Genomic DNA, 18,260 nt, shown 5'->3' with positions numbered 1-18,260 from the left:
CAGAGACTGATGGTAGTGTGGAAGCTTGTGGCTCTCAGGCCCAGACTCAGAAGAGCTCTTGGGGATCACCCTTACTCCACTATATCTGGGCTGTGTAATTATGATGGTGTAACAGCTGGGGACCAAAGCCCTTTGGCCAGAAGCCAGGATAGATATCAACAAAGAAAACTCTATTTAATTCTATATTGCATTTATATTTTTTTTTTATCTGTGTATGACTCTTCTCATTTTCCCAGTTGACAAGTATGGTGAAGAGCAGAAAATGGTTTTTAGCAGAGCTGTTTTCCTGGTGGAATTCCAAAGAATGGTCATTTATCTGGAAGGCTGAGCTAAAGCAGTTGTTCTTCTTCTGATAGAAGCTGCCCCCTGATCCTTGCAGAGTAGCAGCGCTAGAAATTCCCCTTCATCCATGGCTTGGTGTTATAGTACCATGTAAAGTATTAGGGACATGTAAACAGACTATGGATGTTCAGTCATTTAAGATCCAGAGACTGTGTCAAAGTTTTCTGAGCCTTGATACTCTACAACCTCATATTCTGTCTAATCCAGAGCTTTACACACCTCTGGGTTCATGCCAGGATGGGAAGAAGCTGCACCTGGGCACTGATAGGTTAAATCTTTACTTTCCATGCTGATCATTTGTAACCCTCAGGTCTCCCCCACACTTCCCTGTTTAGTGCCAATAAGCCAAATTAAAATAGGCTTGCCACAGGAGGCATAGCCAGGAAGCACAAGCTCCTCTCCCATGTGCTGGGTTTTACCACCTGCACAGTGCTGCATCCACCCCGATGAGGATCAAACCCCTACGCCAGCACAACAGACAGCAGCAGAGTTACAGGTGTGTATCCCCATACATTTGGCAGAGAAAAGCCCATCTTCTGGGCTTGACCATGCCAGAAGAACATTTTGGGGGACATTCCTGCAACCTTCTGTCATGCAGAAAGGTCAGCTTGTGTGTGGCTGCCAGGTCGGGCAGCACCCAGTGTACCCTCAGCTCCGTTGAGTAGTGGGAGCAGTGGGCAGGGCCCCAGCGCTGCCAGCAGAGCAGGGCCCTGAGCCAGGAAGACTGCCCTGTGTTTGTTACGAGAGGTGCACAAGGTCTAAATCAAACATTCAGGGGAGAATATACATCAGGAATGCTCCCTACCATTTTATGTGGGGAGACCAAGCAACACTCTGTGCTGCTCACAGAAGGAAAAATTTATAGAAACTCTGTCACAATCTCCAGATAAGTCTTTCAGTTACCTTACAGCCTAGCAGTAAAAAGCAGCATGATTTTTTTTTTCTTTCTTATTGACTATAAAATAGCCTACAAGGTCACCAATAAGCAAAATGAAGGCTCAAAATACCAACTTTCGTGAAACAAAAGTTAAATTTATATAAAATCAACAATAACTCATTCCCATAGTGTTCCACCTGCCCTCATTAGGTTATACAGAACAAATGTCAAAGAGATAACATTCAGGAAAAAGGTGTTCTTCTGATAAGGAAAATAGCTTTGTAGCAGTTCCTTTGGGGGGAAATAAATAGTCTTCCTTCCCTCCTTTTAAAAACAGACCAGCTGATGTATTGCTAGATTTGTGCAAAGTTTTGCACAACAGAGTCCTTAAACTGCTGTTGCACTTTATTTGTGTCTTGGCAAAATAACGTCATAAGGTCCCAAGATTATTATCTGACAGTGATTTCCAGACAAGACTTGCAGTTTACATGTACAAATATCTTCTTCCTAATTGCTAGCACTGCAAACTCTTGCTTGGAGTTTGAAAGTCAAGCTGTGTTCCTTCTGTCTTATATATCACCACAATAAAGCACTGCACTCAGCACTTAACAATTCTGTTGTAAAGTGCGACTCGGAAGGGAGGAACCCCACTAATCTTTGCAAGCTGCATGACTCTACTGCACTAACAAAAGACATCAAAGAGTAAATTCTTACTTTACTCAGACAGGCACACAAGGACCACAGGTACTCAAGAAAGAGATGGTATTTTTTGCAGATTTTAGCTCGATTTTGTGGACCCAGATACACATTTCCAGGTGTTCCAGGTTCTCCACGGCATTCAGGAGCTGTCCTCACATCCTGGAGCACGTTGTGTTATGTACCAGTTGGTCACTTTGCTGCTCGGCTGTTACACGCCTGCCTCCAGTCTAGGCAGCCGGCCTTTTCCAGAGAGGCAAGGAGAGGTATTTCTGTCACTACTAGCAGTGTATATGGGAGGGGAGTAAAAAAAGACTGCCATTTCTCCTGCTAGCTGAGAGAGCAAATTGTTATTACCAACCGTGATCCCAGTACGCAGGAGAACAATAGCAGCATTTTCCTGTGACAGAAATAATAGGTACACATGAGCATGCGTGTCTGTCAGTACAGAAAAAGGAATGAAACGGTGGTAATGGTATCAGGCCAAAAATTAGAAGAGCTGGTCTTCAAGCTCATTCTTGGTCTGTGACCATGGTTGTACCTCTCCACTAAATGCAGCATCAGGAACAAAATAAGGATCCAAAATACCTACATTTAAGCTTCCAACTCCAAGAGCATGAGCCATAAAAGTCTTGCTGAGGCACCTGTGTTTCACCTACCTCCGCTGAGGTGAGCCTGGCACATCCTCAAACAATTTGGAATTCACAGAATAGTGTGAAGCCCCCTGAAGCCATAGCAACCCTATGTAAACAAAATGTGCCAGCACTGTCCTCCGGCAGTGAGACCAACTGGTAGGGAATGGCCCACCTTCATAACAGTAAGCATCCTCATGCACCAAGCCAGGAGACCACACAGAAATTGTCTTCCAGCAATGGACTCGATATCACACCAATTCCTGAACTGTGCCCAGGAATTATCTGAGAGTCGGCACAGCAGGCCAGGGACAGCGCTAAAAGAGACATTGCATTCAGATACCCAAGCTCATTGCTGGATGACGTTTAATATACAAGGATGGATGTGAACCACAGGTCTTGAATAGACAAATGAGCACCTGGATGGCTTAAGTACACAGAAGTACAAGTTGAGTACACAGAAGAGCGACCACTGGCACCTTCACTCCAACCTGCTGTTCAGTGGCTCCTCAATAAGAAAAATGAACCCTGAGAGCAAAGACTGGGGCATAGGAGTCCTCATCCTAAGTCAGCCATGCTCTCTATCAGTTGAGACAGTCTGGCTCCTTTTTGTACTCTCCTATCTGCTGACCCAGGGAGTGATGCCTTCCTGGCTGTATCGTGGCTCAACAGGTTGCTCACAGCACACACTACTTTTTTTAGCCTCTTCAGGGTGCATCAGCCCGTGAGGCTTTGAACTCCCACAGGGTAAGGAGGGCTTCGACCCACATGTCAAGATTTTTGGACAGGGGCTCTGGAATACCAGATAAAGTCAGGCATCACTTACCACCTCCAATGCTGTGCTGTAAAAATTAACAACAGAATGGGTGACTGAAACAGACACAGCACAAATGCCTGTGGTGTCCCAAACAATGAACTCCAGTCAAAGATAAGCCTCTAACTGAAGGCCACAGTGAAGCCCCTAAATCTGACTGTGGCTTTATGCCCTTCTGGGCATCCTAAAACTCCTCACCTGTGCAATGGGTATAATGGCTTTTATATCAATTTTGCTAGAATAAAAAATTAAAAATGGCAAAAAGATCAAATACTATGGTGATGGGAGGAGTGCAGGCAGATCTAGATTTTTGGAATCCACAGAAAATATGAGAAGGCAAAACAAAATTCATTATAGGAAATGACTTTACTATGCTAGAACTTTCAGGCATGTTTTCAATGCTGTCATGGGTATATACTTTAGCAAATGTACGTGGATGAACTTTTTTCCCCCCTCTTCATAATTATTTCCATTTTAGAACAGCTGCAAGAGCCTGCAGGCAATGCATTTTCTTGTACTTTTTGGATGGTTGAAGTCATCTGGTTTTCTTGATGCTCCACAATTCATTCAAGGTGTTTAATACTGATAACCCACCACAGATGCACTCCCTGGACTTTCCCATTGCCTCACTAACATGCTGCCTAAAATGGCCAACTAATATAGGGTTTTTTGTCCAACTAATACTAAGGAAAACACATCATTTTATATTCATATAAAATATCTACGAGATAAGCAAAAGTGAAAAAAGTCATCATAGATTAATCCCTTCTTGGTTTTGTTTAATTTTTTTGAGCGCTCCCAAGCGGGAGGTTGAATTGTTCATCACCAAAGGCGTTTTCTGCACAATCATGATTTCTGTGAAATTCTACAGATTCATACAGCTTTATTTATTAAAACACAGAGAGTTGAGTGTTGCTAAATGCATGTTTCTGACAGCCCCTGCAGATACGAATAAAGTAGCTAATGAGAAGAAAAACTGCCCATATTGCCTCATTCCCAAGGCACAGATCACTTTAAGATAGATTGTGATGACAAATGGTTGTTTTCACCTTTATATACATCACCTTCCATGATTACACATGGAGATGAATAGCTTTTTGGACTGTATGCACAACTAGACTCAGACACTGTCTCAAGAACTTGATTCCAGCCTCACTCATAGGAAGCTGAGCAAAGATGAACTGTATTAATAGTTTAGGAAAGCATATGCTTATATGCCTAAAAGAAATGAGTGTGAGCAAAATATAAGCAGCTCACCTTTTAAAAAGCTTTGTCAAAGCAAGCTTCAAGAATACTAAATACATGTACTTTTTCTCTGCCTTTTTTTCCCCTGTTATGGCCTGATTTTTTCATAACTCAGTATAATTCCACTGAAATCAACAACCCTCTTGCAGTTGATATCCTCTGAAGTTCTTTTTAATCTAATTCTTGTCCAGAACAAAACTATAAAAGAACAAAACTTTGAACAATGAAATCAAACACCGCAAGTTAAAAAAGTAAGCTCCCTTTAGGTTTGTGTGAGAACACAAATTAGGGGTAAAAGCTAGCATGATATATCCATCTTGAGAAGTACTAAGCAGCCACAACTTCCATTCAGACAAAGGCATTATCAAGGACCAATAACTGCCTTCATAGCAAGTGTCAAAAAAGGCTGCTTTCTTCTTTAATTTCACTTAAAGGAAATGGAGAGAAAAAAGCCTAAACTATCACTTCAAACCAATCAGCATTAAAAAAGTATTTTGTTTTATATTTTGAACCTTCCTATGATTTCTCAGGTTTTCTATCCTCATCAAGTTAATGGTCTTCAGCAGAATTTGGTCCAAGAAATGTGGGAAGACAGTGTAAGCAGAGAAGTGAGAGCAACTTCATAGACAGCATCCTTCTCAAGAACCCTGGGGGGCTACAGTGCTTTGGTTTATGTGGGCAGATTTTGTTTCTGCTGTTTTTCATCTTGCTTCAGGTATTTCTAAGCCCTGCTGCAGTAGTCAGTGAAAAAGAAAAAAGAAAGCTCTTGAAGCTGTTGTGCTGTTTTGGCGTTTTTTTTGGTCTAGAAAGGAGGCAGCCTTTTCCCTCTAAAACCGGTTCACACTCCCAAGAGCCTCCAGCAGTGCATAGCTAGTACCTGCGGTCTCAGCAGAACCGGGCTGATTGCCAGAGGCTTGGGAGCAAATCTTGGAGGTCAGAATATGACAGTGTCCACATATGCTTTGCTGCTGTGAAGTGCACTGATTAATCTGATAGTGTTCATCCTTGTATTTCTAAAGGTAATTGACTATATCAATACCACAGGAGAAGCTTTGCACCCGCTTATGTCACTCTGGAGAAAGGCCACTGCTTTCTGAGACGTTATTTTTCTTTGTATACTTGTGTAACTGAAAGCAGAATTTTTCCTTACCATTTATTATAGCAACAGGGAGCTTACTTTAGGTAGCAAAGTGGCCCACAGTAGGAATCTAAATATTAAAATCAGACTATAGGAACCAACCTATCGTAATACTAAACTAGGAAGAATTTGAAGAAGCTGAGAAATAAAGAAACCAGATGGTCTTCAAGATACAATTACCCACCAAGAAGGTGGACAAAAGAAAGAAAAAGTGTCATGAATATGATTTTGGTGATAACATTGAAAGACTCCAAGAATATACATTTTGTTCTGAATCATTTTTCATTCTCTTCACAATGTTAGCTATCGTAATGAGCAAGCTGTATTTCATGTTCTGTTTCTTATTGCAATTATTTTCATAAAATTAATTCATTTTTAAAATTACATTGTTCAAGGGCACTTAGCAATAGAATATATGATATTCTCTCCTTTGTATGGCTGAACATTTCATCTCAAGCACTGGGAAAGAAAATCAGTAAAGCATCCAAGGATACACTGGAATACCACCACGATATTGGGAGAGTTATGAAAGACAGAGACTTGCTATTAGACTATAATATTTCAAATGACAGCATTGCTCTAATATATCTTGTCAAAAGCTAATCAGTGGAAAGGTCCGGTGTAGTGTTTAGAAGATTGATACTTTACTTCCTTCCTTTGCATATCACTATCAGAAGATTATTTCATTTTATATTTCATTATTTTGATTGGAATGTCTCTATACAGAAGCCTCTGTCTTCTTGCAGACTTGGGACCTACATTACTCTGTGGTGTACAAAGCCATACTTTGTACCGCGTACTTCTGATGAAGCGGGTGCAGCAAAGCACCAGAGTGAGCCTAGGTCTGCTCTGGGGAGTACTGTTATCTCTGACCAAACACCAACACCATATTTTGTTTGGAGAGTGCTTGTCTTTTCCTTGGATGTTTTGATCCAGTGTGGTTGGGTCCAATCCTGCTTTATAAATGAGCGACTGTGATATCCAGGCAAGGGAATATGGCTGTGGGCTTTTTGTCATGTGCTTCATACATACTTTATGTAAAATCATCTTATCTTGGTAGAAATGGTGCACAGTCCTTTAATTAAATCAGCTCTAAGTTTTGCCTGAATGATTAATAAAATGAGAAAATTCTCTGTCTTGCTATGAAAGCACTACTCTTTTGTATTCCTTCATTCTTTTCTGTTCCTAAGACCTTTCTTCAAATCAGATCCCCAAGCTGATATTTTTTCCTTTGGGCTCACCTAAGAACTATAATCTGTGGCTAAATCAAGTTAATCTGCTTTTGTTACAAAACTCCAAAACAAAACCACATAAAAACTAGCAATAAAAATAACCAGTTGTTGTTGTTGTTGTTCATAAAGCATGGCATTTTCATGGCTAAAATTGCCCAAGGGAATGGAGAAATTAATTTCAATAAATTGGATTTTATGGGTGTAAAAGACCTCTGAAGAAATGAAAAACTATGAGATGACATTTGGATCAAAGAAGATACACCCATTGACTTCGATGGATGTTGAACTGGATCTTTGATTAACAAACTGCCTTATTAGAAAGTAACAGTGAGGCAGCAACACCGACCGGAAATGGTAGCATGGCACAGGATTAAGGAAGCCATGTGGGGTAGGGAAGAATATTCAAGACAGCAGGATATTCTAGTTGTGCAGAACACGGTTCCAGAAGTGAAGCAGTTCAGACAGAAACCTGCGTTAATGTACTGAAAACATCTTCTGCCTCCACTCTGCTTATAAGCCTCATGTACATACCAGCAGAGGTTTGGTTAAGCACCTCTGCTCATCAGCACTGATACTCATATATGTGGGCATATAGCAATGACACAGTTTACCCAAGTTTTCTAATAGGTTAGCATCAAAGGAGAATATTTGCAATAATTGATAAATTACTAAACAGCATGTTTCATAGGGTACCTGCAAAAATGTGTGCTCCATATATACCCACATGTACATAAATATAGATAGATTTTTTTCTCACTCAGAACCAGTGCAATAAATCAACCTTTTCTCGTTCTGCTTATTTTGTTGTACACTCAAGTTGTTTTGTAAATTATGATAATCTGGTATGAGCAAGAGTCTGCTCAAAATTGTACCCCTGAAAGTCAGCAGTCACTCTACTGAACACATTCATAGCAGTGTGAGGTCATAATAGGTCAGACACAACCGCTATAATATTCTCAGATCCAGAAGTATGAAAGGAAAATTTACAGCTCAGATCTGTAGGATTCCCCAGCACTTTGTCTCCTCCCTTCAGTGCTGGTGAATTTGGAGATGATGTCCAGCTTCACGACAGATACCAGCTACCCTGAATCCATACTGCTGCTCTCTTCCCTGCCCAGCACAAGTAGCACTCAGGGAGCTATTAAGGATGGTCATCATTTAGGAGGAAAGGAGTAGATTTGTTTTTTCATTAGATCAGTCTCCTGACCCAGCTCTGACAGCGCCTGCACCAGTACAAGGGAGGTGACTGAAGACAAATTCAGCTCTGTGTGTGCGCCAGTCTCAAACTCACAGAAACCCAGAACTATTATTGACTTTTGAAATGCTCAATCTGTTTTACTTTCAGTCAGGTTTTGGTTTTTAGGGTTTCTGTTGTGAATAGAGAATAGCGAGATTACAGAAGAAAAAGTGAGAGTATATGGACAGACTGAATGACACAAAGTAGGGAGGCATCCTCCATACAGACAAGGTTCAGGGCATCACGCAAGAAAGATGAGAGCTCTTCACGAACATCTAGAAACAGGATCAAACTCAAGAGCCCAAAGCACACCTCCAACACATGCAGACACAGAAAAAACAAGTTTGATCCTGAGACACATCAGAGAAGATCTCTCCAGCAGAGATCGGTAAGCAGAAATGCCTTTTTATCCACAGAAAGAGTGGCAGAGGAAGAGGAAGGGACAAGCAGGGTAACCAGCAAAGTTAACTACATATAGAAAATTATTAAGAAAGATTATGACCTAGTTTCTTGTGATATTGCAATAAACAGACTCATGAAATAATCCTTCTGATTAAAGATTAAAAACATGAGGGGTGGGGGTGGGTATAGGATTCACTTTCCCAATCAAGAGCAGAACATAGGGCTGCCATAAGCTTTCCAAAATGAATCCTTCAGGTTGTAAAATAACTGCTTCCAGGAACAAAGATTTGAACCACCAGCTTTGCATTAAAGCCTATTTCTTGACCTCTTCTGAGCACACAACACCCCACCCCCCCGCATAACAATTTACACCAAACACTCATAGATATTCAATATTAAACAACTAATTAAAATTTTTGCTGTTTTCATTGCTTTGAACAAGAAGCTGGTTTGGGCGTTTTCAGGTCTTCGTACAAATCGTACCTCTGCAGCTCTCATTCCTAAACTTAATTAATAGTTATTATTATTTATGACCACACTGCATACTAGTCCAAGCTTTAATTTGGTCTTCTAAAAACAGAGCCTGTGGCTGTGTTCTTGCACTTTTTTTTTCTCATCTTTTTTCTTTTCTGAAATAACATTACTAGTTCACATCTTGTAGCTTGTTTTTATATGGTTAGTGCTTTGTCTTTGTCTCTCTTTTTCTCCCTTTTACCCTTCTGACTTTTTTATTTTTAAACTGCTCCAACCTAACTTCATTCTGATTTCTTACTCATGGATGCTTCAAGGACTCACATCACTGATTATCATCCTTCCATTCTCATTAGTCCAGACCTTAATTTTATTTCAAAGGTCATATGGTCTGCATGTCCAGTGGGCACGGTAGCTGGCTTGTGTTCATACACAATATATCTTTCTCATGAGCCTGGTAATGCCCTTTGTGTGGAGACTGGCCATTGCCACATCCAGAATACCAGTAAAATTTGCCATTTCTGCTAAAATCTCGATTTGTTCTCTAATCACTTACTCTGTTCTCATTCTCCATTTTTCACTGCTGAAAATCCTGCTATCCACAGACACTAAAATCTGTTTCTGAGCCATTGGAAACAGTAGCAGTCATTAGTGCAACAGCTTATTGTATTCTCCGGAGTCCGGTTTAAAATGACCACCTTATTTCGTTTGAATGCTAATGGGTTTGCTCCATGGTATTTTTTTTTTTGCTTCTGATGTGCCACAATTTTCCTATCTATAAAACACTTCATTTGTTTTCATAAAATGCCTTGAGATCAATGGATGAAAACCACACCACTATTATTGTTATCCATATAAATGTTAGCTTTCTAACCCATGTCCTGTTGGAATCATGTTCTGTTGCTTCAGATTCCATCTTCTCATCAGAACATGTTCAAGCTGGTGCTTCATTCTCTACCTGTCCTGTCTTCTGCAGCTGTCCCATCCCTGCTCCCTTGTCCCACCCACCCCATCCTGATCACTTTAAAAAAAAAAAATTTGACTGTATCGTTTTCTCTGATCTCTTCTGCTTATGATGGAATAACTCAATACAACTATTCTGTGATGTGTCTTTATTAGAAGAGTGAAAAGCTAACATTTGACTGTACGAGCTGTTGCAAAGAATACATTTCTTCTCATTTATTATTCTGAAAACAACATATATTACTGTCTATAAAGCATTAGATGCATAAAAGAGAGGAACAGAAACCACTGTGATCACTACTAAAATAAATGCTAAGAAATTACATTACCAGAAAACCTTGGCAGAATCAGCTAACTATAGCTGGCACAGATCTATTACGGATAGCCAGCTATAGTCATCTGAATCCTTCTGTAAAGAACCCCCTGATTTTGACTGAATTTTCCTAGGGAAAGCTGCCCCAAGCTAAATTGCTTCAGGTTGAAAAATTCCATCAGTTATAGCAATAAAGTCTACAAAATGTTGTGTCTGTTTTCAGCATCTCCGGTTCCGAGGATTCTTCAAAATTTTGACAGCTTTCATAGGAAAAGCGCCAGAATGCCTGAATTATCTCCACCCCCTCCTTTGAATGCTTATGAAACCTTAATAAAACTTCTTATTTTTGTCCATTAGGATACAGTTGCATGATCACATACTCTGTTACCCTAGCACCCCTCATTCAGTGCACAGCACCAAGTAAATGAAGTTGCTGCATATAGGACTTCATTCCTATCTACTGAAGACATGGAAACGGGGAAGCAGCATGAAGCAGGGAACTGCAGAACAAGAAAGGATGAGCTTAGCATAACCCAATTTTGCTCTAACACACTGCCCCTGCCCTCGAGCTGCCTTCGAGTGTGGTACAAAGTAATAGAAAAAGTATTTTCCCCAGTGTTCCCAAAAACACCGTCTGCTCCTTTTTCAACTATATAGCTAGTCTGAGACAACAGACGGCATCCAACAGCAATAGTTTTGTTATTTCTATATGGGATGAGATGAAATTCCAAGTGCTCTGCAAAATCAGAATGGCCACTTCCCATCAACTGACCCCTCTGAGTGCCGGGTGCTCATCCATCTGCCTCAATGCTGCATGTGCGCCCTGGGAACGATGATGCCCCTTCAGCTGGACGGTGCTGAGCAACTACCACTGTTTGCATTTGAGATAGTAGAGCTATGCTGCAGAAAAGCCCACGAGGAAATGAGCAGCACCGGGGCGCTGGCTACTGAGTGAGGGTTAGTCATCCCATGCATTGCCTGTGTCAGATACTGTGGGCAACACACTGTATGATGATGTCGTTAGAAGATGATGACGTAATGTAGAATCATAGAATCATAGAATCATAGAATGGTTTGGGTTGGAAGGGACCTTAAAGATCATCTAGTTCCAACCCCCCTGCCATGGGCAGGGACACCTTCCACTAGACCAGGTTGCTCAAAGCCTCATCCAGCCTGGCCTTGAAGCCAGCCAGGGATGGGGCATCCACAACATCTCTGGGCAACCTGTTCCAGTGCCTCACCACCCTCTCTGTGAAGAATTTCTTCCTGACATCTAATCTAAACCTCCCTGTTTTCAATTTATACCCATTGCCCCTTGTCCTATCACTACAGGCTCTTGTAAAAAGTCCTCTCCCAGTACCCTCGTAGGCCCCCTTCAGATACTGGAAAGCTGCAATGAGGTCTCCTCGGAGCCTCCTCTTCTCCAGGCTGAACTCACATGTAACTCACAAAGGTAAAGGAATTCATGTTGCATGGCTAACTATAAATATAGCGTATCTTTTCCCCGAGAACCTGATTTAACATCCAAATCACACTTGCACGTAATCTTTTTCCTTCTTCATCGAGATACACAAACAGCTGTAAACTGCTGACCAGCTAGCTGCCACAAACAGTTACATATGAGGAGTAAACTAGCTCCCAAATGATTAGAGTTCATATCCTTTCCATGCAGGAAACCATATTTAGAAAAGCAAATTTCCCTGGACATTAAAAGAAGCTGTTGCATCCATGTCTGTTTTGCATGTGCAAAAGAAAATTTTGCATACATAATGTGCACACATACAAATGGCTTTTGATTGCAATGTAAGTATCACCTTTAGAAAATTGTGTCCCATTAAATAATTCATGTTATAATCATAGCAGAAGAAATCCAAAAGTGTCTAGTGAGGAACTAAATTAGTAAAAGTGGGGATTCAGAAAATATTGTCCTCTGTGTTGCAATGGTAACACTTCATTATTGGTTTATACAGAAAAAAACCCAAATTGGATAATTTGTAGCTCAGACAAGTCTTGGTTAATGTAGCCATACAGGATGTAAGGGGGAATGGGAGTGTGCATTCCCCTGCCTAGATACCTTTCCTGACACAGAGCGGGGGGCTCTGCCATGCTAAATCTCACTTTGCAAAAGGCAGATGCAGATTCAGCTCCATTAACTGGCTACCAGTGCAGACCAGTGTGGGGAGGATGCAATAGCTGCACCTGGGGTAGAGCTCTAAGAAATCACTCTCATCCAGCCCAAGAAAGCAGAGAGGAATTTCAAAAATCAGCTGTATTTCAAGGCTCAGGTCAGGTAGTCCTGCCTAACTGATAGCAGGGGCTGGCTTTTTTATAATGTCAGAAATTTTGAGAGAATAAATCATTTTATAAAAGGCAGCAAGAACCATTTGATCTCCAAACTGTGAATAGTGCTGCTGGTGTAAAGCTACTGGTTTTGGAGAGCACTTAAATCCATTATGCATTGAAGATCTAAATAAAATAGCTGAACAACTAGAAAATTACTTAGGAAAAAAATAAAGAAACGTGTTGGGACTAAATTATTGTAGCTTGGTGGAAACTGTTCTTTTGAGCGTTATCTCCATCTTCAAACTCTGTACAGGATTCCTGTTTGCTCTTGGATTCATACTGACTGAGATGAGGATATAGGTCTCGGCCTTATTATCTGATAGTTCGTAATATCTACTACTTGATGACTTGATGAGAAATTACATTTTAAAAAGCTTTATATTAATTTAAAACCTACAAGGTTTTGCTCATTATTTCTGAGACAGCTATTCAACTCCTAGTCAGCAGCTACAGCAAAGTATGCTGACCCCATTGATGAGGTAATCAATTATGCTGGAAGAAAACAAACTAGTAACTAGAAAGAAAGGAAGCCTATGGTTTTATACAGAGCCAGAGGAAACAGGGAGAAAGAGCATTTGGCAAATGTCACAGGACAAAACATTTCATTTCCAGGTTCCAAGAAGATATATTTTAAATTGGTATTAAAACAAAATCCATGTTCTTCTATGCTGGACAGCTTTACTTGGAATGAATGAAGGCGAACCAGGGCACGCATCCAAAGCTGTGGCTATACAGGCATGTGGCACTCTGGAACGGAGGCTTACGTGCCAGCAACTGCAATTATCCCAACTAACAATGATTTAGCATTTTGTGATGTCTAGAGTGTAAAAAATCCAGGCTATACCTTTATATCACAACCATCTGAAAACCAGGGTTAAATTCTGCCTTTAAAAAGACTGCAGCACAGCTTGCTGCTGTGTGCACAGTAGAGAATAAAAATGATTAATTCTGCCCATCAGTGAAGTTTTCGCTTATGAGTATCACAAGCCTTTGCTGTGTGCAGCAGAAAAAAAAAAAGAAAATAATTTTCATGCTTAGTTTCAAATCCTTATTCAAAACCATGTAACAGTGCTAATTACTAAACACTGGGAAGAGTGAATAAAATATCATAAAATGCTGACTTAAAAAATGCAACCACAATACAAACCACCTTAAACCTACGTGCATTTACCACATTTTTTTAGTGCATGATTTTACAATCCTGAGTTCAGAAGAGATTTTCATGTTAAGATTAATAAAAGAAAGTAATTGGGAAAGAAGTAAATCAAAATGCAAATATATCATCTAATACGAGCTCCCATGATGAGCCGAACATCTAAAAAAAAGAGCAGAATGATCAATTCCACACCGCAAGAAAGAGAGACGCAAAGATTGGCTTGGGAAAAAGAAAGATTTCCCTTTGGAATCACCACAGCAGGAGCCAGAGGAAGCTTTGCACCCAGAGACCTAATGTTGTCTGTTAAGCTAACAAACCTAGTCTGGAAGAAGAAAAAAACCTAAGACTTCATCTTTTCATCCCCTTCCACTTCACTGCTCATCTCCCTAGTGCTTATCTTGATCCCAGTTTTCTTTTTCTGAGGATTTTTTTTCTCCTCCCTCCCCCTCCCCTTCCTTCCTTTCTTTTTTTTTTTTGATGCTGACGGGGGGAGCAGCATGGGTGCCTGATGCCAGCTGCGTCCTAACAGGGACCCTGCCTTTCTCATTTGCATTGTCACATTCAGCAGTCACAGCACATGCCACAAAGGACGCAGAAGGGTCGGCCGTAGAGGTGGTGCTGCTAATTCAGCACGGCCCTCCGAGCCGTGCAGAGGATGGGTACGGAGTACTGTGGCTGGTGTAGGCCAGCCCCAAGGGCATGCCGGTGCATCCGGTCGTGCCAAGGGGGTCAAAGACCTCAAGAGCAGGGTAATGCCTTGTGCCACGGGCCAATTTGGAAAGACAACACGGAAATGGCCTACCTAAGCCAGCTGCTTGCTGCCCAGTTTGCCACAGGAGTGTAATGCAAAATTTGGCATGGCTGAGGAGGAATCCCCAGTGGGAATTTCTGGAGAATGTGCTCTAGGATGCCTCGCCACAAGACGCTGTGGCTACAGTGATGTTGTCAAAGGGTGGCTGGCTGTACCAAACCACAGACTTAACTAACCATGAGAAGACGGTAAGCACACCAGAGACACATTATTCTTGAATTTATACATGGAAAAATTCTAATGCCATGTATTATCCCTCCGAGGTTTTATGCCACATTTTTCTTTCAGTTATACTACAGCAGATCTGCCCTGCATAACTCAGACTACAATCTGAACAGTAATTTTCATGCTAACACCACATCAGCAACAATCAGCAATAGCTTATCATATTGGGAGAGTAAGTACAACTACAGCCTGTCTATCAGCTGTAGGGATACAGCGAGAGAGATCCAACCACACATCTCAGTCATGCACACTGTCCCCCCCGGGGTTCAGAACACTCTGGGGGTAAGGACTCCATCCATAGGGAAGGTACCACGAGGTTCATCAACCTGAATGAAGTGCATCTAAAATATAGACCGTCAGGTACAGCTCTACGTCAGGCTGCAAATAACTGCATTTTCTAGTGATCTTTTATTATCTTAAAAGATCATCTTGAATAATTACCTCAATAGCTACAATTAAAAGGAATAAAATCAGATATTCTTGGCCAAGTTAGCTTGGTGTATCATTGAGCAATTTGCCTCATTTTATCTACTAATGGCATGTCTAGAAATAAGAAAAATCTGAATTTTAACCTTGAAATATGAACTCTACAAACCCGTATTTCAGTGTATGCATTGTAAGCCCACACCAGGGAATACTTTCAAAAATAAAAATAAGCTTCCAAACTTCGAATGCACTTTAAGGGTCAAAAAGCAATGGGAACAAATGCATTATTTAATCATAAAAAACACACACAATTCAGTGCAAGGCTGAGGAGGGAGCTCAGGCTCCCAGAGGCAAGTGAAGTGAGGACTACTTTGAGGGACTGCTGCAGAAAGGGCTGGAGCTGAGCTTTCCCTCAGCCCTGCCTCTGCCTGGGAGAGGTGGGGAGGTCGAAGAGCTGGAGAAGACAGGCAGCTCTTAATAAGAACGAGCTGCCATTTTCTCAGGAACAGACAAGCACGGAGGAAAAATGGTGGGGACCCTCTTGCTTACAAAAAATTAACTAATAAATTAAGCCATTAATTCAAAACAGAGAAGAAAGACTGTTCAAAACAGGGGCTACTCACATCCTGCTTTGACTCCATGAAAAAATTCTTACCCTTTTCAATGGCACATTTTCAGCAGCTACATCTTTACTACAGCTCCAGTGTTTCTCCTTCACCCTCGCTAAGGGTTAGGTCCATTTCTTACCTGACCGACACAGGCTCTGCTCTCATTACCTTGACTCAAAGCTAGCAGCAGCTTTTAAAAAATGCTTGTAATAATCATCAGCTATGGTATGCTTACCCTGAGGTAGTTGAGGGTGAAGTTTGTCAGACCCATTCGAGTGATGTTTTTGGACAGCTGCTCCAGCACCTGAGGGTCTTGTGCCTAAACAACAGAGGAAAAAAGAATTTTCACTTGGCTTTTTGTCTATTTGTTTTTCTCTATGTGGTTGGTGGAATGCAGGGAGGGTTCTCTGAAAAGAGGTGCCACTCCTACGGAAAAATTACACGTTGATGCTAAATCTATGCAATAAGGTATAGAGTTCTGTTTGCATAGGAAAATGTAAAGCATTATTAAATTAGAGCAGAATAAAGATTTTTTCCAATACATTCCATCTGTCTCCACCCATTCAAAAAGATAGACTTATGGGGTCTGGTCATGCACAGAGGTGCAAGCGAGCAGAGCCCAACCAAAGAGCTTCCCGAGGGATCACAGTACGCTTTGAACCTTCCATTTGTTGGCTGGGAGTCCCAGGAGACTAAGAAGATAAAGACAGGAACAAAGAAGGTATGTGCTTTCTTTCTGTGGCTAAGAAACCGAAGCAGAGAGAACTCATCAAGGCACCTTCAGCAGAGCTGATCATGTTAAGCGGTATGTTAAGATCCTCCTGGTCTAAGTTATTTTCCCAGAATTAAACAGGAAAAATACCAGTACTATCCTTCTCTAACCCTAGACAGGAGCTTTACCTGTGAGACCAGCCTCCTCTTTAAAATGAGATCAATCTCATTACTAAAGTTAATACCTGCTGGTTGCTGGCTAACCTGCTTCCGCTCTCTTTGATTTGCAGCAGCCCCCCTAAATACATAATATCGCTCATGGGCATCCTCATTGTCCCTTAATGGGATACTGTTGAAGGGTTCAGAAGATCAGCCCCATAAAATAAAGGATAACCCTGGGAAAGAAAAGGTGGGGCTGGTTTTTAAAGGTGTTTTCTTTGGGCCTGCAATTGCATTTTCAAAAAGGTCCAGGCTTTTAAAAGTAATTTAAAATTTCTCACTACAAATATAGCTTTGTCTATGGATATCTAAGTAACTTGATGTCAAAATACAGGCACATATTTGGGTCTGTGTTCTTACTCTCTATAAAACCTCAGTCCTGCAGTTAAATTTGTATATGGAGCACCACCAGTTGGGATGTTTCTACAATGTGGAACTGAAAGTGGCAGTGATTCTCTTTTGTTTTTCTGCAATGATTTACCTCATAATATTTTTACTTCAAGTATTTAATACTTTAATGTTCTATTGTGTGTGTTTTTATTCAATTACATAAGAAAGATCTTGAAATGCGAAAAAAAAAATCTAGATTAAAATTCTAAGAGTTTCCAAGTGAATAAATGGTAATTGTTTTCTGTCTCATGCAAGAGTGTCGTTAGTTTGCTTTGTTTAAAGACTAAATACAGTTTGTACCTACAATGATGAAAATTGACTGACTTCAGCGTAGTTCATACCAATAAGAACAGATTTTGGGCCCAAATCATACCAATCACCAAATGGGACTAAAAGGAAAACTACGTGCTAAACCAAAATGAAAACATAGCAACAGTGGCAACAATAGAACATTGAGAAACAAGGGAGTGATGAAAGCACTTGTAAATGGATGTAGTTGCAGGCAAAACAAAATATTTGTAGTTAATTGCTTTGGGTGTGAAATTTGCTGGATTTCTTCATAAACCTAATCTCATCTCTTTGCATTAGGTCAAGTGAAAAAGGATTACTTACATGCATGGCTAGAATGCTGCGTGGGACTAATTCTCTGTACTGTCTAATAGTAAAGTGCCATGTTTTTATTCTCATAAGATCATCAAAAGTAAACTCCAAGATAAGACGTCCTTCTGTGCATACCTAGAATACATAAAACATGAAATAAATTCCCAGGAATTTTGTTTTCAGTGGTATTGTATCATCGATTAAACAGCATTCAAAAATATCAGCAGTATTCTATTGTTCATCTCTGCTAGATTAATTGTTTTTCATCCTCTTGGGGAGAAAAAAATTAATGTGAGAAAATGACTTCATAGACCTTACCACAGAGACAGTAACTTATAATACTATAGATTTTATAGCATTTTACAAACACAGAATATTGTATGTGTTAAATCTTATTTATTGCACCAAT

The 18,260-nt window shown here is 40.6% G+C and overlaps 1 protein-coding gene across 1 annotated transcript in view; it reads right to left on the bottom strand.

Annotated features, from left to right (window-relative positions):
* LOC104516490 (LIM domain-binding protein 2-like) overlaps positions 1–18,260 on the bottom strand; it is a gene marked incomplete at both ends in the record, with an annotated part of 36,633 nt that overhangs the window by 13,307 nt on the left and 5,066 nt on the right. Inside the window, 2 exons of the mRNA XM_010160865.1 lie at positions 16,167–16,250; positions 17,864–17,986. Of these exons, the coding sequence (XP_010159167.1) occupies positions 16,167–16,250; positions 17,864–17,986 (207 nt within the window). The remainder of the gene's footprint in view (positions 1–16,166; positions 16,251–17,863; positions 17,987–18,260) is intronic.

This window comes from Eurypyga helias, unplaced genomic scaffold (assembly GCF_000690775.1).
Source record: "Eurypyga helias isolate BGI_N326 unplaced genomic scaffold, ASM69077v1 scaffold2910, whole genome shotgun sequence".
NCBI lineage: Eukaryota > Metazoa > Chordata > Aves > Eurypygiformes > Eurypygidae > Eurypyga > Eurypyga helias.
Note: the sequence above shows the minus strand (reverse complement) of the source record. Positions and strands in the feature narration are given on the sequence as shown.